General features: G+C 45.8%; 1 protein-coding gene across 5 annotated transcripts in view; it reads left to right on the forward strand.

Annotated features, from left to right (window-relative positions):
• Window positions 1-25,595, forward strand: part of LOC117353570 (uncharacterized protein DDB_G0271670-like) — a 507,083-nt gene that overhangs the window by 193,923 nt on the left and 287,565 nt on the right. For all 5 annotated transcript variants that reach the window (XM_033929661.1, XM_033929662.1, XM_033929660.1 and 2 more), the window contains one exon: window positions 13,738-13,777. In XM_033929661.1, coding sequence (XP_033785552.1) covers window positions 13,738-13,777 — 40 coding nt within the window. The remainder of the gene's footprint in view (window positions 1-13,737; window positions 13,778-25,595) is intronic.

Here is a 25,595-nt window from a genome sequence, read left to right on the forward strand (position 1 = left end):
TTCAATTTCCTTCCCAGGATCCTGAATTGCTCGGTTAGAGTAGTCCTATTGTAATGTCTTTTGTTGACATAATTTGTTCCAACGTGGATTATCACTGCTGTCTCTTCCGTCTCGGCTCCATCCAGGATCCTCTCGATTCTGTCGGTGATGTCCTTCGTTCTTGCTCCTGGGAGACATGTCACTAGCCGGTCTTCTCTCCCCCCTGCTACGTGACTGTATACTTCTCTCAGGATTGAGTCTCCCACTACAATTGCAGATTTCCCCTTCTTCAGCTTCCTCTCTGGTCTCAAGTCTGTATCCGTGGTGTGGTTTGATGCTTCTCCCTCAGGGGCCTGGTGGGCCTTGGCCTCCTCTGTTTGCTCGATGCTTCCATAAGGTCCTTCTCCCCTAGTGTCTGGTGGTTCCTGTCTTCCGTTTGTTGGTTCCTGTCTGCGTTGCTGAAGATCCTGTTCCTCCGGCCTCCTGTAGGCCTTCTCGATGAATCTCTCGAGCTCCCTCACTTGCTCCTCCACGTGGTTCATTCTTGTGGGGTCCTCAGTTGCCCAGTACAGTTCTTCTGTGATGCGGAGTCCCTCCAGCTCCTGGACCCTGTCCTGTAGTCTACCGACCTCCTCCTTCAGGCTTTCCAGTTCCTGATACCGACCGCATATGTACGCCTGCCTTCCCTAGGGGAGATAGTCGTACATATGGCACTCCGTGCAGTACACTGGGAAGCCCCTCTGGATTTCTGCTGCTTCCATTTCTCTCTCTCCTCTAGTCTCTTGGTGTGTGGCGTGTGAAAGTGGTCCCTGCTGTGCAGCTAGCTGAAAGAGAAGAGAAAGAAGAAAGAATGAGAGAAGAGAGAAGTGCTTGTGGCTTATGTTCTAGGTTTATCTGCTGAGCGGGCTGGTCTCCTGGCTCCTTCTTAAGGCTCCTCCGCAAAGGCGATCTTGCTAAGGCGAGCGCATTTGCCGCTCGCCGAATGGCTGCGCACCGTTGGCTCGACCCCTGTGACATTGGGAGGGGTGGGCAGAGTTACCACCGCGTCCCGATCGCCTCCTTCTCTGCTCCTGCTGATTTCTGTGGTCCTCTCCGCTCCCCTGCTCTGCCTCCTCCGGATCTCAGTATGCTTTCCGCTCCTCTCCGCCTCTCTGTATGCTCTCCGCTCCCTTTCTCTGCCTCCTCCGCCTCTCTGTATGCTCTCCACTCCTCTCCGCTCCCTTTCTCTGCCTCCTCCGCCTCTCTGTATGCTCTCCGCTCCTCTCTCCGCTTTTATATGTCTCCTGCCTCCCTCTCCGTTATCGCAGTCTCTCTGCCCTCTTTCCCCGCAAGCACTCTCTCGCTGCTCACCATGTGTTTAAGGTAGTATTTGTTTGAGATAAGAAAAACAACACTAATGCACTTAAAGGTATTCAGTAGAACATTGAGAAAATACACCTTTTTATGTTCTGGACACAATTATGTCACTTAAGAGAAACCATAAACACATACTGATGGTAATACCAAAATAACTTATGTCAGAGATGTGCACTGCACTGTTTTTACCTGGTAGGTTAAATAAAGAGAGACAATCTTTTTTATTTTATTTAGATATATCAAATACCAATGAGCACCTTTTTACCAAGTATGAAGCTTCCTTTTTTTTTCTATTTTGAGATATCATTTTATAATATAACCCCTAACTAACTGTGTGAGCCATAGCATCTTCAGAATCTCCCTGAATCAATATGTCATCAATATAAAATCATTGTGAGCATAGTTTTCATAAGAAGCTTTCTTGGATGAGAATCTTTTTTGGAAAGGGACATGGTACCATTTGGACTAGTAGAAGGGATGGCAAGACTCTAGAAATGGCCAATGTGTAATGTTTTCTGGGGTACCCCATAAGCTAAAACAGACGACCCAGCACAGGTACCACATAACAGAAACAGACAAACAAAGAGCTCCAGCATGCTTTCTTCCATTGGCAAGGATTCAGGGTTGAATTTAATCTGTAAATAAGCACGCTGTTACACACTATTAATCATAAGAGTCATAAGAACATAAGAAGTTGCCTCCGCTGGGTCAGACCCGAGGTTCATCGTGCCCAGCAGTCCTCACCCGCGGCGACCCATCAGGCCTATGACCTGTAATGATATCCTTCTCTAATCCCTTTTATCCTTCTATCCATACTCTGTCTAAAACCTATCTCTACCTCTATCTGTATCCTTCAATCCCCCTATCGTTCAGGAATTTATCCAATCCTTCCTTGAACCCCCGTAGTGTACTCTGTCCTATCACAACCTCCGGAAGCGCATTCCAGGTGTCCACCACCCTCTGTGTAAAAAAGAACTTCCTAGCATTGGTTCTAAAATTGTCCCCTTTCAGCTTCTCTGAGTGCCCCCTTGGGAACCACAAGCACAAGGGGGCACTCAGAGAAGCTGAAAGGGGACAATTTTAGAACCAATGGTAGGAAGTTCTTTTTTACACAGAGGGTGGTGAACACCAGTCATAAGCAAATTCGGTATCCATTAGATTCCCAATATAAGGTCACAGTGCTGGAAATATTTTAGAAATGGCACAGTGAAATTGGTTTCCAATGGCCATGTTTGGATGCTAAGCTTCTGAAAGAAAAAGAGAAAAACTTAAAGTTAATTGCTCTATAGTTTTGCCTGTTTTATGTATAAAAGCAGCGTATCTCAAAGATGTTCTTCTTCACGGTGTCAATCCAGTTCTTCAAGACATCGGCGTTCATCATCCTCATCTCAACAATCCAAGTCCGCTCAGCATCATTTTTCTTCATCTATATTGCAGCTTGAACACCGCTCATCTAAGAGTAAAAGGAAATCACATCATACATCTTCATTGGAATGGCACCAGATTCAACGTCATCAATCCCGATGCACTCCTTCACCAAAAGATATTTTTAATTCGGACTTAGAGTCTGACTCAGCGGATGATGTCACTGATGCAGAAGAGATCCGTGATTCTGTGTGAGAAGAGATGGGAAAATTTGAAGAAGAATTGGTTCCTTCATACTGAGTTGAAGTAACAGGGAAAACCAGGGTTGTCCGGGCCACCGAGGAGCTATAAAGATCATGGTGGCTGATTCCTGTTTGAGCTTGACCAGTGTTTTGAGAATGAGAGGGATTGGGAGAAAGCATAGAGAAACTTGTGAGTGTGGCATAGGGTTAAAGCTACAGCCTCAGCACCCTGAGGTTGTGGGTTCAAACTAGAGAGTTGCGCGGGGACAGAAATCCCACCCGTCCCCACCCGTCCCTGCCAAAGTCCCACCCGTCCCCACCCGTCCCCGTGAGGAATCCCACCCATCCCCACCCGTCCCCGTGAGGAATCCCTCCGTCCCCACCCGTCCCCGTGAGGAATCCCCTCCGTCCCCACCCGTCCCCGCGAGGAATCCCCTCCGTCCCCGCCCGTCCCTATAAACTTCAGAAATAGTTATTTCATTTAATTATGCTACTGAATTAAAGGCTCTGGTAGAAACCCATTTACAAATAAGCAAAAAGACTTTATTAATTTGAAAATATTAATTGGGAAGAATACATACTTTGTAAACGGGTTTCTACCAGAGCCTCTAATGTTTATAAATTTTTATCAACACAACTAATATACTACTTTATCCTTAAGCAAAAAAAAAAAAGAAATAGAATTCTTTTCCTACCTTTGTTGCCTGGTTTCTGCTTTCCTCATGTTCTCATTCAATTCCTTTCATCCACTGTCTCTCTTCCTTCTGCATCTTCCATTTGCTCTGTTACTGTGCCTCTCCCTTTCTTCCCCCTTCCAAATTGGTCTGGCACCCATCTTCTTCTCTCCGCTCCCCCCATAGTCTGGCATCTGTCTTCTTCCCTGCCAGCGTCTTCTCCCTACTCTCTCTTCCTCATTTCCTTTCAATGTCCTTCTCCCCCCCCATCTTCCCCATGTCCTTTCAGCGTCCTTCTCCCTCTCTGTCTTCCCCATGGCCTTTCAGCATCCTTCTCCACCCCTTTGTCTTCCCCATGTGCTTTCAGCATCCTTCTCCCCCCTCTGTCTTCCACAAGTGCTTTCAGAGTCCTTCCCCCCCCCCGCCCTTCCCATGGCCTTTCAGCGTCCTTCTCCACCCCTTTGTATTCCCCCATGTGCTTTCAGCGTCCTTCTGCCTCCTCTGTCTTCAAGTGCTTTCAGAGTCCTTCCCCCCCTCCTGTCTTCACCATGGCCTTTCAGCATCCTTCTCCCCCCTCTGTCTTCCACAAGTGCTTTCAGGGTCCTTCCCCCCCTTCCCATGGCCTTTCAGCGTCCTTCTCCACCCCTTTGTATTCCCCCATGTGCTTTCAGCGTCCTTCTCCCTCCTCTGTCTTCAAGTGCTTTCAGAGTCCTTCCCCCCCTCCTGTCTTTCACCATGGCCTTTCAGCGTCCTTCTCCCCCCCCCCTCCTTCTCTACCGCCCCGGGTGCAGCACAGCCAGCCAGGTCCCCTTACTTTTGTGGCACTTCCCCGACCGACCGACAACAGCCCGGGTCCGACAAACCTCCCTGCCCTTAACCGCGAATCTAAATTACCTTCTTACAGCTGCTGTAAGAAGGTAATTTAGATTCACGGCTACAGGGCAGGGAGGATTGTCGGACCCGGGCTGTTATCGGTCGGTCGGGGAAGTGCCACAAAAGTAAGGGGACCTGGACGGCTGTGCTTCAACCGGGGCGGGGCGGACCGCCCCCCTCCCTTGGTAGCCACTCGAACCGCGAGGCTACTTTCCTTCTCCTTACCTGCCCTGCCTGCAGCACAGAGCCGAACGGAAGTCTTCCCGACGTCAGCGCTGCCGTCGGAGGGAGGGAGGGCTTTGTTTAAGCCCTCCCTCCCCTCCGATGTCAGCGCTGACGTCGGGAAGACTTCCGTTCGGCTCTGTGCTGCAAGCAGAGAAGGTAGGGAGAAGAAGAGCCGCGCAACTGAGTACATCCAGCCCCGCAGGAGCCCCGCGACCCTCGGAGGCGTCCCCATGGGATCCCCGCGACCCTAGGGGGCGTCCCCACGGGATCCCCGCGACCCTAGGGGCGTCCCCACGGGATCCCCGTGACCCGAAGGGGGAGCCCGCGGGTCCCGCGGGATTCCCGTCGTCCCCGTTCCCGTGCAGCTCTCTAGTTCAAACCCACGCTGCTGCTTGTGAACCTGGGCAAGTCACTTAATCAATACTAGATAGATGCAGAAGATGAAAAGTGAGACAACATAAGAACATAAGAAATGCCTTCACCGGATCAGACCCAAGGTCCATCCTGTCCGGCGACCCGCACAAGCGGAGGCCAAGCTAGGTGTTCTCAAATGGAAACAACCGCAGTAATCGCAATCCTCACTTGTTTGGGTCATTTACAGGATGGCAAGAGAGCTTATAAAGCCATTCATCCAGCTTTAGCTCATCTAATTGCCTCCTATTACACTCGTATTATACTCTGCTTTATACTTATTGAAAACAGTCATTAAATTTGTATGTATATATATATTTCTACTTAGACACTTATATAGAATAGTAGCACTACTTTGATAAAGTTTTAGATTTTAAATGATATTTACATACAACATAGAGTTGATTTTTACTTAAAAATTAATATGGATTAGTAGCACCATGTTGGGGAATACGAAATTATTTATTTATTTAAAGTTTTGCACGAAGGAGGTGTTATTTGATTATTTTTTAACTTGATCAAATGGTTTAAAGCAGGGGTGTCCAACCCGCAGCCCACAGGCCGCATGCGGCCCCATGAAGAATTTTGTGCGGCCCCACTCGTGCTTGAGGACAATGCAGTGTTTTCCTTCTGACCCTCCCAGCTGTTTAATGTCTTGCCAGCTCCCTCCTCCGTCTTGCTGCAGCATTCACTCCAAGCTGCGGGCTGCGGCTCCTACGTGCCTGACCTGGAAGCGTTCCCTCTGATGTCGTGACGTCAAAGGGAACACTTCCAGATCAGCCACGGGAGGCATGTGGGAGCCGCTGCCTGCGGCTTTGAGCGAACACTGCAAGACGGAGGAGGGAGCAGGAAAAAGGTAAACACCCACAGCACAGAAGGGAAAAAGGGAGAAGGGCGTGAGACTTGAGAGGGAAGGAGCACAAACTTAGGAAAAATGATGGAAGGAGGGAGGGAGGGGCATGAACTTAGGACACAGAATGAAGGGAAAGATAGAGGGGAGCATGAGCCATAAGATGGAAGAATGGAGGGACTAAGGGAAAGAGATGCAGAGGTGAGGGAGATAATAGAAAGGGAGAATTGGGTGTCTGAGAGAGGGAAAGAGATCTTGAAATTGGGGAGATAAAGAAAGAGGAAAACTGTTGTGCAGAGAGATGGAGACAGAAAGAGAATTATTGGACATGGTGGTGGGAGAGGAGTGAGGTAGAGATGCATGGGCGCAGAGAGAAGGGGGAGGACATGCTGGGCCGAGGAAGCCTCCTGAATGTTGGTTTGTTTTTGTTTTTGGGGGGGAGGGTATTAAAAGAAGTGCCAGATTGGGCCTGGGGGTAGAGCTTATGGGGCCAGAAACAGAGGACAGAGAGAGAGATGGTGGGCAATGGTCTGGAGGGAGAGAAGTTGGACCTTGGGTGGTGTTGAGGAAGAGGGAAAGAGATACTTGAAGGGAGAACTGTTGGCAAGAGAAAGGAAGACATGGTGGACCTGGGAAAGGGAGGCAGACAGACAGGGGGAGAGATGGGATGGGGGCAGTTGGGAAGAGAAAGGGAGAGAAGTTGGATCTAGGGATGGGAGGGAAGGAGAAATGTTAGGCCTGTGGATGGAAGGCAGAGAGATGCAGCATATCTCTCTTTTTTCCTCCATTTCATTGTTCAGCATCAAGGGGGGAGAGAAGAAGAAAAAGAGAGGGTGCAAAATGTTGGACCATGGATATAGAGGAAGAGAGATGGAACCATGGAAGGGTAGGAGGGAAGAGAGCTGGGATAAGATGATGCTAGGGGATGGAAAGAAAGGGACAGGGAATTATAGCCTGGCCAATGGAGAGAGGGACAGGGAGTTATAGCCTGACCAGTGGAGAGAGGGAGGGGAATTCTGAAATTGGTGAGCCATGTGGATGAGGTCAAAAGGGAGATGACGAGTGAGAGAGCAGTGAGTACAGTGGTAGAAATGTGGTAATGGGGAGTAGATAGAAGGGAATAGGAGACTGGGACAGGAGTGAGATGGGAAATGGGAGAGCTAGGGACTGAAAGAAGATGGAGAATTGAGAGGTAGCTGAACATTTAAAAAGAAGAAGGGTGAAAAAGAAGGCAAGATTTGAGTGGACAGAGGCAGAAAAAAAAAGGTTAAGAAAGCTGAAAGGGAAAAATCAATACGTTGGAGATAGGTATAAGAAGGAAATGGAACAACAGAAGAGGAGAAAAAAATGGACAGCAGACACTGGAAAGAGAATTAGTTGAAGATAGACAAAAAGCAAAAAGAGAAACTGGGACCAAAATGATGGAAAAACAAAACATCTAGACAACAAGGTAGAAAAAATTGTTTTGTTTTTAAATTTATTAACTGGAATATGTTAGCTTTGGGATATGTGTATCACAATTATTTTTGTATTCAGTGGTGTAGTCATATACAGATGATTTGGGGAAGGGACTGGAGCCCAGAATTAGTGGATGGGCACCAAAGTTTCTCCCTGCCTGAGTACAATTTATAAATACTTGAGTTAGTGGGGATTCCCAAGCCATGCCAACTCAAACTCTCCAAGCTTTGCAGCCAATGGCAATATCCTCAAGCTGCCCCTGCTTTCATGCATGCATGAAAGCCAAGGGGGGTGGGGAAGGGAGGAGGGAAGGCAGCAGCTCTGCAGTATTGCTGCCAGCTGCAGAACTTGGAAAGTTGGAAGGGGAGGAGGTGGCTATCAGTTGGTGAGGCTTGGGGATCCGTACTAGATTCAGCAGGGGAGATGTTCATTTTGAGGGAGTCTAAGCTCAAAGTGGGAGGCCCAAAAAGCAGTAATATTTATTCTGATTAAATGATCCTTCACGTGCACTGCTGACAGCTGATTCAGCATCCCTGCTCTGATGAGGCTCTCCTCTGAAGATGCTCATCTAGCTGTAATAGAAGTGAATGGGAGAACCAGGAGCACGCATCCCTGCTCATCAGAGTGGGGATGCGTAAGCCTGTGGCTGCATCCACTGTCAGCGGTGCACATGGAGGGATCACTCAGTCAGGGTAAGTATTACTGCTTTTTTGGGTTCCTAAACTAAACTAAACCTTAAGTTTATATACCGCATCATCTCCACGGAAGTAGAGCTCGGCACGGTTTACAAGAACTTAAAAATGAGAAAGGGTAGGAAAAGGTTTACATAAGTTTATAAATCGAGTGGAAAAGTAAAGGAAAAGAAATTACATGTTAGAGAAGAGCCATGTTTTTAGTTGCTTGAGGAATAAATGGAGGGAGCTCAGGTTCCGCAGCGGGATAGTAAGGTCATTCCAGAGACCTGTGATTTTGAAAAGAAGTGATTTTCCCAGTTTACCTGCGGGAAGAATACCATATAGGGAGGGGAAGGATAGTTTTAATTTATGGGCGGTCCTGGTGGAGTCAGGGCACGAGGAGTTGAAAGAAAGTGGGATTAGGGAAGGAAGGATGCCGTGAATAATCTTAAAAGCCAGGCAAGAGCATTTGAATTGGACTCTGGAAATCACTGGGAGCCAATGAAGATTGGCCAGGAGTGGGGAGATGTGGTCAGATTTACGTTTTGCAAAAATCAGCTTGGCTGCCGTGTTCTGAATAAGCTGGAGTCTTTGGAGGCTTTTTTTTGTTAAGCATAGGTAAATGGCATTACAATAGTCAAGTTTGGAGAGGATGATGGATTGGACAAGGACAGCGAAATGTTTTTGGCAGAAGAAGAGTCTTGCTTTCCTTAGCATGTGGAGGCTGAAAAAGCATGATTTTGTCAAGGAGTTGAGGTGGTCGTTGAGAGAGAGAGAGGAATCGATAATGATGCCAAGGACCTTGCTTGAGAACTCAAGGTGTAAGGCAGTGCCTGAGGGCAGTGCGAAGAGGGTGGGCAGGTGTTCTAACTTTGGGCCGAGCCAGAGTAATTTTGTTTTTGATTCATTTAGTTTCATCTGTACCGAGAGGGACCAGGAGTGGAGTTTCATTATGCAGGATGTTATGTTATCGTGGAGGTTGGTGAGGTTCTGGTCTGTTTCAAGAAGGACAAGATTTTGTCGGCATATGTGTAGATTATTTCAAGGGGGGAAAGCTGGAAGAGCTTCAATGAGGACATATAGATATTAAAAAGGATAGGGGAAAGGGGTGATCCCTGAGGGACACCGCAAGAAGGAGACCAAGGAGTGGACATGGTGCCATTAGAGTTGACAGTGTAGGAGTGAGAGCGAAGGAAGTTTGAAAACCAATTAAGAACGGTGGAATCAATTCCTATCTCGGAAAGTTGATAAAGTAGTATGTTGTGGTGGACGACATCAAAAGCAGCAGAGAGGTCGAATTGTAACAGAACAGCGAATTTGTTTTGAGAATGTAGTTGTTGCACCTTTGATATTAGGGAGACAAGGAGGGACTCGGTGCTGAAGTTGGGTCTAAAGCCATGTTGATAGGGGGAGAGAATGGAGAATCTCTCTAGATAAGAAGATAGCTGGGTAGCGACTATGGACTCAAGCAGTTTGGTTAGGAGGGGGATATTTGCTATGGGGCAGTAGTTCGATGGTGAGGAGGGGTCGAGATCAGCTTTTTTCAAAAGAGGGGATAAGGCAATGTGTCCCATTTCTATAGAGAACAGGCCAGATAGTAGGGCAGTGTTTACAAGATTGGTGAGGGAGGAGATGGCCTGCGCAGGAATGTTATCGTAAAGGTAGGATGGGAAAGGATCTAGGATACATTTGCAGGATTTCAATTTGAGACAAAGTTTAGAGATCTGGGATTCGGAGGCTATTTCGAAGGCAGTCCAGGATCTATCAGCAGGGATAGGGTTGGAGTCGTTGGGAGGTAGAGAATTGTAGGAGATAGTTGGGGGGAAAGAGCTTCTTATGGTAATTATCTTATCGTTAAAAAATTTGGCTAGGTCGTTAGCAGATGGTGGAGAGAGGGGGGAGGTGGAGTCATTTTCCTCTCCACAGTGTCCCTTTAATAAAGGTTTATTATTATATATATACATCTATATTAGTGATTGCAGATTTGGGACCTGCTCAACCTTTTTTTTGCTCATCGGCTAGTGTTAGTGTTTGTGTGGCCCCAGAAAAGTTGGACACCCCTGGTTTAAAGGGAAGATTTTATAGATACTGTACTAACCACTGAAGTATTTATGCAGTGTTTTAAATTTTATAAATGGTTCATTTTAATGATGGTTTTCAATAAGCCCAAAGCAGAGTGTAATACGCATGCGTTAAAGAGTTGGCAGTGCGCATGTGAGGTTAATGCCAAATGCCTACTATGGATCCACCCGACCTCAACTAGTGTTAGTGTTTGTGCGGCCCAAGAAAGGTTGGACACCCCTGGTTTAAAGGGAAGATTTTATAGATACTGTACTAACCACTGAAGTATTTATGCAGTGTTTTAAATTTTATAAATGGTTCATTTTAATGATGGTTTTCAATAAGTACAAAGCAGAGTGTAATACGCATGCGTTAAAGGGTTGGCAGTGCGCATGTGAGGTTAATGCCAAATGCCTACTATGGATCCACCCGACCTTCAGCCAATCAGTCATGATCTTGGTCACAATCTCAAAACTCAGATTCACAGATATGTTCTTCATCAATCTTGGAGTTAAGATTGTGCAAACTACCAGGAAATCCATCGCATGTTGAGACACTACTTTATCTTCCAACAGGACAATGCATTGGGTAAAGGACAACATAGAACTGCTGCATCAAGAGACCCCAGACTTCATTGGTCCAGACCTCTGGCCTGCGAGTTCACCAGACCTAAACCCAGTTGACTACCGGATTTGGGGGCTGACACAGGAACATGTCTACCAGCCAGTGATATCTGACATTGAAGACCTTAAACAGTGCCTCATATCTGATTGGGCTGAACCGAAGCAGAGCATTATTAACAATTCCTAGATCGGTGGTGGCCAAGGCTGAAGGTGTGCCGTGATGCAAAGGGAGCGCAATTCGAGCATTTGTTTTATTGAAACATTACTTTTTGACTTTACATTTTTCTGCAATATATGCCATAAAACTTTTTGAAGTGTTTTTATTCAGTTCATAATTCATTTTCACAAGGTAGTGTTATGGTGTGTTTGGCCACCTTAAGATCATCACATACAATCACCCCCAAGTCCCACTCTTCTGTCGTGCACATAAGTTCTTCACCCCCTAAACTGTACCGTTCTTGTTTTTGCAGTGCAAATGCATAACCTTGCATTTCTTAGCATTAAATTTTAGCTGACAAATTTCAGACCATTCTTCAAGCTTCCCTAGGTCTTTCTTCATGTTATTCACACCATTTGGGGTATCTACCCTATTGCAGATTTTGGTATCGTCCGCAAAGAGGCAAATCTTACTCAACAGCCCTTCAGCTGTATTGCTTTTAAAAATGTTAAAAAGAACAGGTCCAAGAACAGAACCTTGAGACACACCACTGGTAACATCCCTTTCCTCAGAGCGATCTCCATTAACCACTACACTCTGACCCAGCCCATTACTTTGGGGCCCATCCCGAGGGCACTCAGTTTATTTATTAGACGTCTGTGTGGAACACTGTCAAAAGCTTTGCTAAAATCTAAATACACCACATCTAGCGTACTCCCTCTATTCAAATCTCTGGTCACCCAGTCAAAGAAATTGATCAGATTTGCCTGACAAGACCTACCTCTATTGAATCCATTTGCCTCTGGTCCTGTAATCCACCAGATTCCAGAAACTTCACCACTCTGTTTTAAAAGCGTTTCCATTAATTTGCTTACAACAGAAGTCAGACTTACTGGCCTGTAATTCCCTACTATTTCCTTTATTCCACTTTTTGTATATTAGTTTTTTTAACAGATTGTATAATCCTGTACAGTGGCAAGGAGTGGGAAGGGGTGTGTGCATGCATGGCGCAGTTTTCTAAAAGCTTCAGAAAATTTTGCTTTGAAGTTTCTACAGTGGGCTCTATAGAATATCATTACTTGTGTCTCTGAATATGGGTCCTACTGTCCTTGGAGAACACCTGCTCAAATGAGTAACTTAGCTTTCTCTTTTAACAGCTGTCACACCCGTGCTCTCTGTGAACACCCTGAGCCGTCGGATAGTGACACGATGTTTGCTACTGGCGTGGTCCCTTTAGAATTAGGGTATCCTTTCAAGTTGGCCGCCATTAGGCAAATGCCTAACTAAGTTTATTCCCAAGGGCTTTGAAGAAACCACACTTGTCAGAATGGCCTTGGTGCAAAAATATAAGCTTTTATTTGGCCCCCGGCTGTAAAATCACTGTGCCACTCCAGGTTTTCCTGGTAGCATGAACATAATACAAAACCAAAAGAAAAAGTTCATTTCACTCATTATCACTCAGTAATCAGCTTTGAGCTTGCTTGGTAAATCATATACAGTCATTTAGCTCTTCATGAGGCTTGGAGGTGAAACAGTTGACAAAAATAACTTTTCACTGTCGAGCTACAGAGGAGACATTCCTATTCATTACCTACAGTGCATGCACTCTCTCCAGCTGGGCTGGACTTTCTACCTAGTCACGAGCAGGCTTTACCCTGAGAGGGTTAATCTCCTTTTTCCTACAGGCATGCAGGCTAATTTAATTACCTAGTTGCTATGGCAATCACTTCACAGCTGGGCACTTGCACGGAGTCCTGAAACCAGGAAACTCTGGGTTTAAACTGGCTAGAAGTACAGCCTAGCGTTTGGTTCAGCTGTGAAAATGTCCTGAAGAGGAGATTACTGTGTTTTTCACAAATTGCAGCAAACCAGCATGTAAAACTGCAGTACAGGATTACTTTCCTTGATAACTCCCACAGTCATTAGCTGAAAGAGCAAACAGAAAAATACAACCAGAAAGAAAACCCTTTTCACAGACCTTTTCCCAGTGTGTTCAGCTCTCCATTTCCTCTGGCCAGCTTTCCTGCATAGCCCTACTTTCCTCCAACACCATTGGCTCTGGGGGAAGGAATTCTGTAGCCAAATTACCAGCCTGTTTCTCAGTCATCTCCCAGTCAGTGCTGAGGAACTGCTCTGCAGGGTCTGAGGCAAGCTCAGCCCCGTTCTGCCTCTGCTCTTCTGCCAAGCCTCGTGCTGCTCCTCCTCCTTCCTCCTTGCTCTCTGATGAGCCTGGCTTTAAGCTGAGGGAAAGAACCACTCCCCCTTGGCTTTGGATGGGGGAAGGGAATTCCCTCCTCAGCCCATGCCGTTTCTCTGCGGGGAAACTGCTTGTGAGCTTTCTGCCTTACAGGCATCGGACAATAGCAAGGCAGATTCTTCCTGCCTGGCTTTGGGACTGCTTCAGGTAAGTCTAAGCCTTCCTGTTTTATTTCCATTTCTTCATTGTCACTCACCGGGTAGTCAGCTAATTTATTGTCCTGGGCACTGACCTGGTCAGCCCTTCTGCACTGGGGTTTGTATACTTTCCTTCCTTTCCCTGTGGCAAACCTTGGGAAAGACGTCCGTTTGTCATACAGCAATACGGTAATAATGAGCCACAATGACTATTTACTTCTTTGTATATTTTTACTTCAGATGTACAGTTGAGAAAAGTAGATACAGGCAAGCAATTTTTGTATCTCACTGGCTAATTGTATTTTCAAGTACAAACTTTTAATATATAGGAAGGCATTTGATTGCTTCCCACAGCCAACTTCAACAATTTAATTAATTTTTAATTTTTATTCTAGAGACTGAGGAGCCACCACCTCAAAAACCCAGCAAGTCTAGGTAAGATGTGTAACATCTACCCTTATATTCTCAGTGATACATCATAGTAATTAAATAAAAATATAGTGGAATCGGTGATTAAACTTCACTACTAACAATATTTTGAATGCTAAACCTTTAGCCTCTGAGCATGAGTTGTAAATATTGTGCATTCTAAACATTCTCTCTGTCTGTTTGAGCTTCTTGATAGGGACGGTAAGATATATGTGAGTGGAACCATTCATATGGAGAATTATATAAAGGTGATATAGGATACAAACCACTTGAAACTTGCTCAGTTTTATAGTTGTGAAATAATAGGTCAAGGACAGGGAAAAATAGTGAGCTAAAAGTAAACACTTGTTATCCCAGTACAAGCAGGCAACATATTCTCACTGATGGGTGATGTCACCGACGGAGCCCCGGTACGGACCACTTTAAAAGTTCATTGCCACTTTAAGTCTTTAGAAAGTTTGCGATAGCCCGCACCACGCATGTGAGAGTGCCTTCCCGCCCAATGTAGGCGTGCGGTCCCTCAGTTTCTTAGTTTTCGCGGAGCTAAGAAGATGCGTCTTCAACGGCCGTTGAAATTTTTTCTAGCTGCCTTCCTGCTCTCGCGGATTTCTTTATTTCTTATTTCTTTTGTTTGTGTAAAATAAAAAAAATTAAAAAGTAAACATTTTCATTTTTTCCCTTTCACGGATTCGGCCCGGCGAGGCCTGTTCAACCACCTTGGCCTCCAATTTTGATCTTGCTGGAGCTGTTTTTTCTTTGATGTTCCGCCCACCGACGGGTTTTTAAAAATGTGGACGTTGTGCTCGCCCCATTTCCATGACTGACCTGTATCACTGGTGTCTCCAGTGTTTGGGGCCTGAGCACCATCCGGAGACCTGTTCCCGCTGTTCTTCTTTACAGAAGAGAACTTTGAAGAACTGCCTCATTCAACAGCGACTTCTCTTCAGCGTCGGGATGGAAGGGGACTCGACATTGCTTCCGACATCGATGGCGCCGTCCAAGTTTAAACTGACAGAAACACTTTCAGTGTCACAGCCTTCTGTGAGTAAGCCGGCTAAGAAGCCTTCCCCCACCCCTTCTGGGCCTCAGGTCAAAGTAGCAGTGAGCCAAATCCTGGTGACCTCGAAGAAGCCCAAAAAGCGCTCCACTCCGATAACGGTGAGTGCCTCGTCATCGGCTTCCTCATTGCCGGCTGCTTCCCACAGTGGAATCGGCATCTTCGATTTCTGGTGTGCAGTTAGCGAGAATGCTGTTCTTCTGTTTTTTATTTTGCGATGCCACATTCTAAGCACAAAGGCATAGTCTGAACAGGACCCTCACCATTGGACTCATCAACACTATTGCGCCAGTCTGTTCTCGACTTCGCTGCTAGAACTCCTCTATCTACCGGAGTGCAAGGCTCGATGGTGTTGGCGGCTTGGGACTTGGACGTTACACTGGAGCTGGAAATCCCTCTTTCACCCCGGACCCAATTATCCCTCCATGTCCTGCAGCAGTAATGAATGAGTGTCAGAGAGGCCCCGATACCAATGAAGTTGCTGGATCTAGCTCTTTAGAGGGGTGCTGATCTGAAAAAGGAACCACAGTGAAGGAGACTATCTGAGGTTGGAGCTGCAGTTTCAACCCTTCCAGAGGAAACCCTGACGGATATCTGGGGAATGCTCCAAAGAACGGATGAAATGGTTCAGAAATCCCCTGAAGAAACTTACCATATTTTTCGCTCCATAAGACACACTTTTTTCCACCCAAAAGTGGGTAGAAATCTCGGTGTGTCTTATGAAGCAAAGATAAAAAGAAAATTTAAATCCCCGCATAGCTGCAACACCCCAAATCAACGTGCACCAGCCACACCACCTTGTTAAACACCGCCCACTGGCCCCCCGTACAATTGAAAAAAACCACACACCCCCGCACTGCACCACTTTTCAGCACTGCTTGCCGCCGCCCCCTTGTACAATTACAAAACACCCCCCACGCCACAGCCGCACTATCATTCAGCACCGCTTGCCGCCCCCTCCTTGAATTACAAACCAAACCTCCCTCTGCTGCTGCCACCACTGCCATACCTGTTTCCAAGCCTGGTGGTCCAGTGTATATCCCTCCCTCGATGGCTCTGTATTACTTCCCAGCAACAGGTGCACGAGTCAGGAGCGTGGCGGTCAGGGCCAAGCTTTACACACTCCTGCTGGGCTTTCTGAATGGCTGGCGGCAGTTCTCTCAGGACTCGCGAGAACTGCTGGCAACCATTTAGAAAATGTGTGGGTCCAGGCAGGAATGCTGAAAGCTCGCGCTTGACCTCCACGCTGTTGTCTCATGTGCCTGCTGCCCGGAAATAAAACAAAGCCGTCGAGGGAGGGAAGGAAAAATTAAAAAAGGTATGGGTTTAAAAAATTAAAAAGGTACCGGTATAAAGGGGGGGGGGGGTATGATTTAAAAAAAAAGGTACAAGGGGGGGCTATGATTAAAAAGGTACAAGGGGGGGCTATGATTAAAAAGGTACAAGGGGGGTTATGATTAAAGGTACAGGGGGCTATGATTAAAAAGGTACAAGGGGGCTATGATTAAAAAGGTACAGGGGACTATGATTAAAAAGGTACAGTGGGGCTATGGTTAAAAATGTACAAGGGGGCTATGATTAAAAAGGTACAAGGGGGTATGATTAAAGGAAATGGGGGGCTATGATTAAAGGAAATGGGGGCTATGATTAAAGGTACAAGGGAGGCTATGATTAAAGGTACAGGGGGGCTATGATTAAAAAGGTACAAGGGGGGCTATGATTAAAAAGGTTCGGGTTTTTTTTTATTTTTAAAGGGTACAGGGTACTTCAGAAAACTAATTAAAACAAACCTGTTCAACCGATTTGTAACCAAGAACCCTTAAACCCTCTACTGCACTCCTTTTCACATCTTCATGTTTCCCCACATTGTGACTTTATGTAACCAAAATCCTCACTGTTATTTTTTTCTTCTTTGCTGTATCCAAAATCTCCATTGTTATTTTCCTTCGCTGACTGTCCAGCTCTTCTTGTTGTAAACCGCCTCGAACTACTATGGCTTTGGCAGTATATAAAAATAAAATTATTATTATTATTAAAGGTACGGGGGCACAGTGGGGTCTTGAATTCTCTTACCTCCTAAATGGGGGGAGTTCAGCGGGGTGGGGGTTCGGAGTGGTACATTTATTACTGGTAGCTGGAAGAACAGAAGAGATGGGCTCCAGTGTTTCTTATGATGGATCAGACTTTATATGGACCAGTTCCTGATTCCAGAGAGGGTTGGGGGGGTTGGCTGGGTTTGGAACTTATTGTGATTGTTAGTCTGCTGGAGAGGGTTGGGACTTGTTCTATATGCGGTATAAGATAGCGAGCTGTACATGCCTTGCACGGCTGTGTTGTATTACTCTAGCTTGCTTTTCACATTGTCATGTATGTTTGTTAATAAAAAATGATTTGATACTAAAAGGTATGGGTTTTTTAAAAAGAGTATGGAGGGCTTTAATTTGAAAGATACAGGGGAGGGGGTAAAAATTTGTTAGTTGGCTGGGATGGGTCCCTCCTGTCCCAGCCTACCACTAGACCACAAGAGGGGGGGGACAGGTTACAGAGCTTGGTAGGGAGAGGAGCTGGCTGCATAGCCTGGTAGGGCAGAGAGGGAAAGGGGCTGGCTGCAGAGTTTGGCAGGGAAGGGGACTTGGTTAGAGCCTGGCAGGGAGGGGAGTTAGGGTGCAGAGCCTGGCAAGGAGTATGGGGAGAGGTTGTAACTCTATACTTCTACTAAGACTAATGGGTCCTTTTATTAAGGTGCGCATTTAGTGTGTGCTAATCTTTAGTACGTGCTACATCAGTTAGCGTACTTTAATAAAAGGACCCCTAAATTTGTAATTTATGCAAGGAAGAAAAATGATTTTGAAATTGGCCAGATTGGGAATATGGATGAAGTCCCGCTAATCTTTGATGTGCCATCTAATAAGACTGTTGATCTAAAAGGTGCCAAAACCATAACTTTGAAAACCTCAGGACATGAACAAACACACTACACAATTGTGTTGTCCTGCTGTGCTGACGGCACCGAATTGCCACCGATGTTAATATTCAAAAGGAAAAGGTTTCCAAAAGAAGTGATTCCACAAGGAGGAGTTGTGCATGTTCATGAGAAAGGATGGATGGATGAACATAAGAATTGCCACTGCTGAGTCAGACCAGTGGTCCATCATGCCCAGCAGTCCGCTTACGCGGCGGCCCTCTTGTCTAAGACCAGCACCCTGACTGAGACTAGCCCTACCAGCGCACGTTCTTGTTCAACAGAAACTTGTCTAACTTTGTCTTGAATCCTTGGAGGGTGTTTTCCCCTATAGGGCGTTCCAGCTTTCTACCACTCTCTGGGTGAAGAAGAACTTCCTTACGTTTGTACGGAATCTATCCCCTTTCAACTTTAGAGAGTGCCCCTACCTTGGAGAGGGTGAACAACCTGTCCTTATCTACTAAGTCTATCCCCTTCAGTATCTTGAATGTTTCGATCATGTCCCCTCTCAGTCTCCTCTGTTCGAGAGGGAAGAGGCCCAGTTTCTCTAATCTTTTGCTGTACGGCAGCTCCTCCAGCCCCTTAACTATCTTAGTCGCTCTTCTCTGGACCTGTTCGAGTAGTATCATGTCCTTCTTCAGGTACGGCGACCAGTGCTGGACGAAAATGGAATGAGAGTTTGGTCCCTCGCATGAGGGTCCCTCGGACTCCGGGGTCCTCTCCAACCCATCTTATGAGGGGTTGTTCCTGCTGCCCCGAGATCTCGTTTGGGATCCCCTCCTGAAGATGAGTCTTCGTCTCGAAACTCTTCCTTCACTCGTTTCATTGCTGACATGGGCAAAGCCTTGAACCTGGATCTCCAGTCGGAGTCCCGTTATACCCAGGAATTCCTGGCGGAGATGGGGGTTACTCATCCGCCCCGTGAAGCGCTATGCTTGCCTCTGCATCAGGTTCTCCGGCAAACCTTTCTCCAGAACCTGGAGACCTCTTATGCGGTCCCGGCTATTCCCTCCAAGTTGGAATCCCGTTACCGGATGATCGCAGTTAAGGGGTTCGAAAGTTCTCAGCTATCTCACCAATCCTTGGTCGTTGTGCCTTCCTTGAAGAAATCCAACCCCTCGAAGGTGTATGCTGCCGTCCCGCCAGGCCAGGAGGGCCGTACGATGGACAAGTTTGGTCGCCATCTTTATCAAAACTCAATGATGGTGAACCGTGTCCTCAACTATAACTTTATCTTCACGTCCTATCTCCGATTCTGTGTGGAAGCCCTCCACTCATTCCGGGCGGACGTCCCGGATTCTCGTCGTCAGGAGTTTCATCTCCTCGAGGAGACTGTCTCCCGACTCCTATTGTTCTTAACCTTAATTGTTTTTCTTTATATTAATCAGATTGTATTTCTTTCCTAGTCTTTTCCTTATGTTTCATTATGTTTGAATAAGTTGGTTTTTATTATGTTTAGTAGATTTAGTCCCTTTGTTAGTTATGTTTGTTTCCTCTAATTCTGTAATTTGTACATTGCTTAGAATTTGGAATAGGCGATTAATCAAATTTTATAATAAACTTGAAACTTGAAGACGGGGGATCTGCATTCGATCCTGGACCTTCGTGCCCTAAACAAGTTTCTGGTCAAGCAAAGGTTCAGAATGCTCACCCTTCCGACTTTGTACCCCCTCTTGGATGAGGGGGACTGGCTGTGCTCACTGGACCTCAAGGAGGCGTACACGCACATTCCAATACACCCTGCCTCCCACCGGTTTCTGAGATTCCGGATGGGGCATTTCCATCTCCAGCATCATGTTCTTCCCTTCAGCCTGGCGTCTTCTCCGAGGGTTTTCACGAAATGCCTGGTTGTAGTAGTTGCGGACCCTGTGTCTCCGCGGCCTGCAAGTGTTTCCCTACCTCAACGACTATTTGACCAAAACATCTTCTCGCCAAGAAGTTCTGCGAGCGACAAATCAAACCATCTGGCTCCTTCAGAGTCTCGGCTTCAAGGTGAACTTCCCCAAGTCTCACCTCTCTCCGTCCCAGTCTCTAGAGTTCATCGGAGCGGTCCTGGACACAGTTCGTCTCCGCTCCTTCTTGCCTCGGCAGGAAGCCCTCGTTCGTTTTTTCCAGAGAGGGCCCATCTGTCTTCGGTCCCGGCTCGGCTCCTGATGGACCTCCTCAGTCACATGGCCTCTACGGTTCACCTGACTCATTTTGCCAGACTTCACCTCCGTATTCCTCAGTGGACTCTTGCGTCCTGATGGAACCAGGATCGGGACTCTGTCTCTCAACGAATTGTCGTAACTCCTTTGTTGAAGAAGTCTCTCCGTTGGTGGATGCTCTCTTCCAATCTTTCCAGAGGTTTTCTGTTTCATGCCTTTCTCAAAAGGTCCTCACGATGGACTCTTCGGCCTTCTTGGGGGCTCATCTGGACAGTCTTCGCATTGAAGGTCTTTGGTCCAGTGCCGACCGCCTTTATCACATCAATTTTCTGGAACTTCGAGCGATTTTCCTCGCCCTGAAAGCTTTTTGTCATCTGCTTTTGCGACCGAGTGGTGCTGATCTGCACGGACAACTAGGTCGCCATGTATTATATCAACAAACAGGGGGGCATGGAGTCCCTGTGCCAAGAGGCGATGTGGCTCTGGGATTGGGCCATTCGCCGCAACATGTTCCTTTGAGCGGTCTACATTCAGGGCCAGCACAATTGTCTAGCGGACAAGTTGGGTCGTCTTCTGCAGCCTCATGAGTGGTCCATCCATTCCTTGACTCTGCATCAGGTGTTTGCTCGTTGGGGGACTCCAGATGTCGATCTGTTTGCGTCCCCCCTCAATCAGAAGTTTCCCCGCTTCTGCTCCAGGATTTACACCCCTCTCCGGCTCGAGGCGGATCCCTTTCTACTGGATTGGACGAATCTGTTTCTGTATGCATTTCCTCCTTTTCCGCTCCCCGATGTCAATTCTGACGTTGGAGAGGAAGTTCTGGACCAGCCAATCGCTGCCTGGCTGGCCCAGAACTCCTCTCTGACGTCAGAATTGACATCGGGGAGCGGAATGCTGGTCAGCGTGATGCTTCTACAGGGAGAGCTTGGGGCGGCAGTGGCTTGGGGGCCTGTTCCCCGAAGGCAGAGGCAGCAAACCTAGTGGCTTGGGTGAGGGCAGGGAGAAAGAAAGGGGGCAGGCAGGGAGATAGAAAGAAGGGGGGGGCAAGGAGACAAAGAAAGAAGGGAAACAGAAAGAAAGGGGGCATAGAGAGAGAAAAAAAGAAGGGGGCAGGGAGAAAGAAAGAAAAAGTTGGGGGAGAGAATGAGGTCTGTAGGAGAGGAAGCATACATGAGCCTGAAAGAAGGGAAGAAATATTGGATGCATAGTCAGAAGAAGAAAGTGCAACCAGAAATTCATGAAATTACCAGACAACAAAGGTAGGAAAAATGATTCTATTTTCAGTTTAGTGATCAAAATGTGTCCGTTTTGAGAATTTATATCTGCTGTCTATATTTTGCATTATGGCTCCCTTTTACTAAACCGCAATAGCGGTTTTTAGCACAGGGAGCCTATGAGCGTTGAGAGCAACGCGGGGCATTCAGTGCAGCTCCCTGCGCTAAAAACTGCTATCGCGGTTTAGTAAAATGGGAGGGGGTATATTTATCTATTTTTGTATGGTTGTTACTGAGGTGACATTATATAGAGTCATCTGCCTTGACCTCTTTGAAAAACCCCCGGAATATAAATGTTCTTATGATAATTAACATTTTCTCTGCGTACAGTGTGCTTTGTGTTGTTTAAAAAACTTTATTGTTGGTAGATCATTTTGACTTGGTCATTTTTAAAGTAGCTCGCAAGTCCAAAAAATGTGGGCACTCCTGCTTTAAAGGATCAACCAAGCTTGCCTATTATATGTTATACGGTGGAGGTTCTAGATCATGAAGCTTCAAGCTGGTTTAAGCTCCTATGCTCATACCTACATAAGAAACCACTTTCTGGACTTCAGTCTATTTGGTTCAGAGAATTACAATGTTCTGTTCCATCTGAAAACTGGAAGAAAATATGGACTCAAAGGATAAGATGTACGGTTTCTGCATCATTAAGACAAACTCTTTACTTTGTGCTCCATAGAACATTGTGGGCCCCGGTTAAATTACAGAAATTGGATGCTAACAAGTCAAATGCATGTTGGAGTTGCAAGAAAGAAGTGGGTACACTTGACCATCTTTTGTTTTATTGCCCACTGGTTCAAACATTCTGGCAGGAAGTGTGGAATAAAATTCAAAACATATTGGAATGGTGATATGTAGAGCACGTGTTACTTCAACAACCTTATTATCAGTTAGTAAAAACAAATTGTTCTTGATACTGTCTGGAGTGGCAATACAGTCAATTGTTAAGAACTGGAAAGATTTCACATTGTTAAATTTTCATTTTTGGTGGGAAACTGTCTGTCTCTTCTATAAGTATGAAGCTAACTTATCTGAAAGATCTGGTAATATGCCTCATTTAAGGATGCTTGGAGCCCTTAAGAGGGTTTCGTTAACAATGTGTGTGATAGAATGAATGACCTGCCAGAGGGCGGGAAGGAGGTAGGGTGGGGGGTTTGGGTGAGGGAGGGATGGGTAGATGATAACATGTTTCTGTTAAGAATTTCCTATTGTATGTTTACAAATGTTTATAGTATATTTGTGTGTTGCAATTCTCTGTAAGATGTTAAAACTTAATAAAGATTGAACAAAAAAAAAAAAAAAAAAAGACTATAATGGAGCCATCCAGGTCAGCTACTGCATGTGGCTGACCCGGAAGCTTTCCCTCTGACATCTGGGTTGGCTATGGGTGGCATGCTGGGAGCTTTATGCTGCTCTGTGGAGGGTGAGTGCAGATGGAGGGCAGGAAAAGGAGGCACAGTAAGGTATTTGAGCCCCTCGCGGTTCCTCCAACCCCATGGGATCCCTGTTACCTTAAGGGGGTCTCCTTGGAATTCCCACAACCCTGGAGGGGATCTCTGTGGGATTCCCATTGTTCCTGTGCAGTGCTGTACCCTGAAGCAGCAGAAGCAGATGGCGGTCCTGAGCCTCCCTACCCTGAAGCAGCAGCTGGTCAGCAGGAGGCAGCACTCAAAACAAGCTGCTCGGAGAATCTCATGAGAATCTCGGGGAGGGTGCTCAAGACCTTACAGCAGCCCAGCATAGAGCATCAGTGGCAAATCCTGCCCAAAGACGCCGAGCTGTGGTTACCTCAGACGAACGCCCCTCCATCTGGCTTGTCCTGCTGCCGAGGCATTGAGGAGAGAACGCTGTGTACCCGAGGAGAGAACACTGTGTGCGGCCGTTAGTTTGTACGAGACAGGGAGAATCACAATGCACGCACACCCTCTCTTCCTCTGCATTGCCTCTTCATACTTTGCCAGGTGTTGCTGGAGGTAAGGGTTTGGGGGTGGGCCGCGGGAGGAGAGAAGCCTGTTCCTGGGGTGGGGTTGGGTAGAACCAAGCAGTGCCAGTGGCCTTGGAGGAGGGAGGATCTGTTTTTGGGAAGTGGAATGAATCATCTGCGTTTCCCTTACTTCCTATGGGGAAACTCGCTTTGATATTTGAGCGCTTTGGTTTAAGAGCATGATTCTGGAACAAATTATGCTTGCAAACAAGGTTCCACTATAATTCAAAACAATTTTGAAAAGAATTCCATTCATATAGAGAAGGAAAGAAAAAGAGAAAAAGTTTTGTTTTTTGTTTGTTTTTTTTATACATACTACCCTATAACCATCAGTTTATCCATAATAAAATTAATATATTCACCCATTTATAAAAATAAGTAAATAAATAAATATAGACTGCAATCCCAAATTCATTTCATCCATTTAAGAAGGCCAGTTGAAAAGAATGTGCTTTTAAATGTCTTTTAAAATTTATATATGATTCTTCTTTTCTCAGTTCTATAAGCAGACTATTTCAAAACCTTGGGACTAAATTAAAAAATACACAATCCCTAGTTGAGACAAGATGGGCCTTCGAAATGTGAGGAACTACTACTCTATTATCATTCAAAGAATGTAGCAAGTGCCTCGGTGCATAAAATAACACCAAATTAGAAAGATATAATGGTTGTAACTCAAAGGCCAGTAATGGGCAGATTTGCACGGTCTGTGTCTGTATATGGCTGTTTGATAGAGGATGGGCTGGGGAGAGCTTCAATGGCTGGGAGGGTGTAGATGGGCTGGAGTAGGTTTTAAATGAGATTTTGGCAGTTGGAACCCAAGCACAGTACCGGGTAGAGCTTTGGATTCTTGCCCAGAAATAGCTAAGAAAAAAAATAAAAAAATTTAAATTGAATCAGGTTGGGAAGACTGGATGGACCATTCAGGTCTTTATCTGCTGTCATCTTCTATGTTACTATGTATGTTACTAGGTACCTGAAATAAATCCCCCTGCCCCAAAAGGATAAAGGGTGAGAGGGAGAGACAGTTCAACAAACAAAACACTAGAGAGAGAAATAATTGTGATAAAGGGAAGCCCTCGGGGGATTTATTTCAGGTTTCTACGTTTTTTCCCCTGTTTGTGGGTTCTTTTTTATTTCCCTTGTTACTATGTATCAACATTAGGATCTTAAATATGATCCAAAATTCCATTGGTAACCAGTGGAATTTCACATACAAAGATATAACATGATCATGAATCTGTGCATGGCCTAGCAACTGCATCGCAGCATTTTGTACTGTTTGTAGGTGCTTTAATTGTCCTGCATATACTAAATTACCATAATCTAATTTACCGTATTTTTTGCGCCATAGGATGCACTTTTTCCACCCCCAAAAAGGAGGTGGAAATGTAAGTGCATCCTATGAAGTGAAAATACAAATTTAAGCCCGCTGTTGCTGCTGCTACATATTTTAACCCCCCTGCCGCCACCGCATGTTTTTAAACCCCGCTGCTGCATATGTTTTTAAAAACCCACCACTGTTGCAACTTTAATCCCATCCACGGCTGCCGTCGTACCTGGTGGTCTATGGGGGGATGATTTATGGTACTGGGGGGCATGTGGTTGTATGGGGGGATGATTTAAGGTACTTGGGGGGGTGTGGGGCCTGCCTGCTTGTCACTAGGCCTGCCTACCACTAGGCTACTAGGCCTGTGCCCTGCCCCAGCCTACCACCAGAGGGGGGGCAGGGTACAGAGCCTGGCAAGGAGAATTTAGTTCAGAATGTTTTTTTTTTTGTTTTCTTTCTCTAAATCTAGGGTGCGTTTTATAGTCAGCTGCGTCTTATGGAGCGAAAAATGCAGTAGATAGTGCAAAAGCATGAATTAGCGTATGTAATGATTTCTCATCCAGAAAATCTCGAATAGCTCTAAGCTGTCTCAAGCCCCAAAGTTTGTAGCAACCACAGATGAAACCTGTTCTTCAAAATTCAAACGATAATCGATTAGAATCCCCATATACTTAAAATTTTTTACCAACTTTATACTATAATTATTTATAGAAAGATCTAATTGCGGTGGTGCCTTGTCACGTGAGATACAACATGCTACTTTTTTTGACATACTTAAAAACAATTTATGTTCATTCAACCATTCTTCTATTCTTTTTAAACTGTCTAACAGAGGGCCTAGATCTTATGTTGTGGGAGATAGTCTATAAACCAATAGAATGTCATCTGCATAAATAGTATGTAGTAATTTCTGAATTCATCTTACAAGGGGGTTTAGGAATATATTAAATAGAACTGACAATAGTCCCGAACCCTGAGGACCCTAACAATTTAATGATCTCTCTTGAGAAGTTAATCCATCAGTAACTACTCTTTATCCCAGGACAAGCAGGCAGCATATTCTTGACTGA

Source organism: Geotrypetes seraphini, chromosome 2, assembly GCF_902459505.1.
Source record: "Geotrypetes seraphini chromosome 2, aGeoSer1.1, whole genome shotgun sequence".
Lineage (NCBI taxonomy): Eukaryota > Metazoa > Chordata > Amphibia > Gymnophiona > Dermophiidae > Geotrypetes > Geotrypetes seraphini.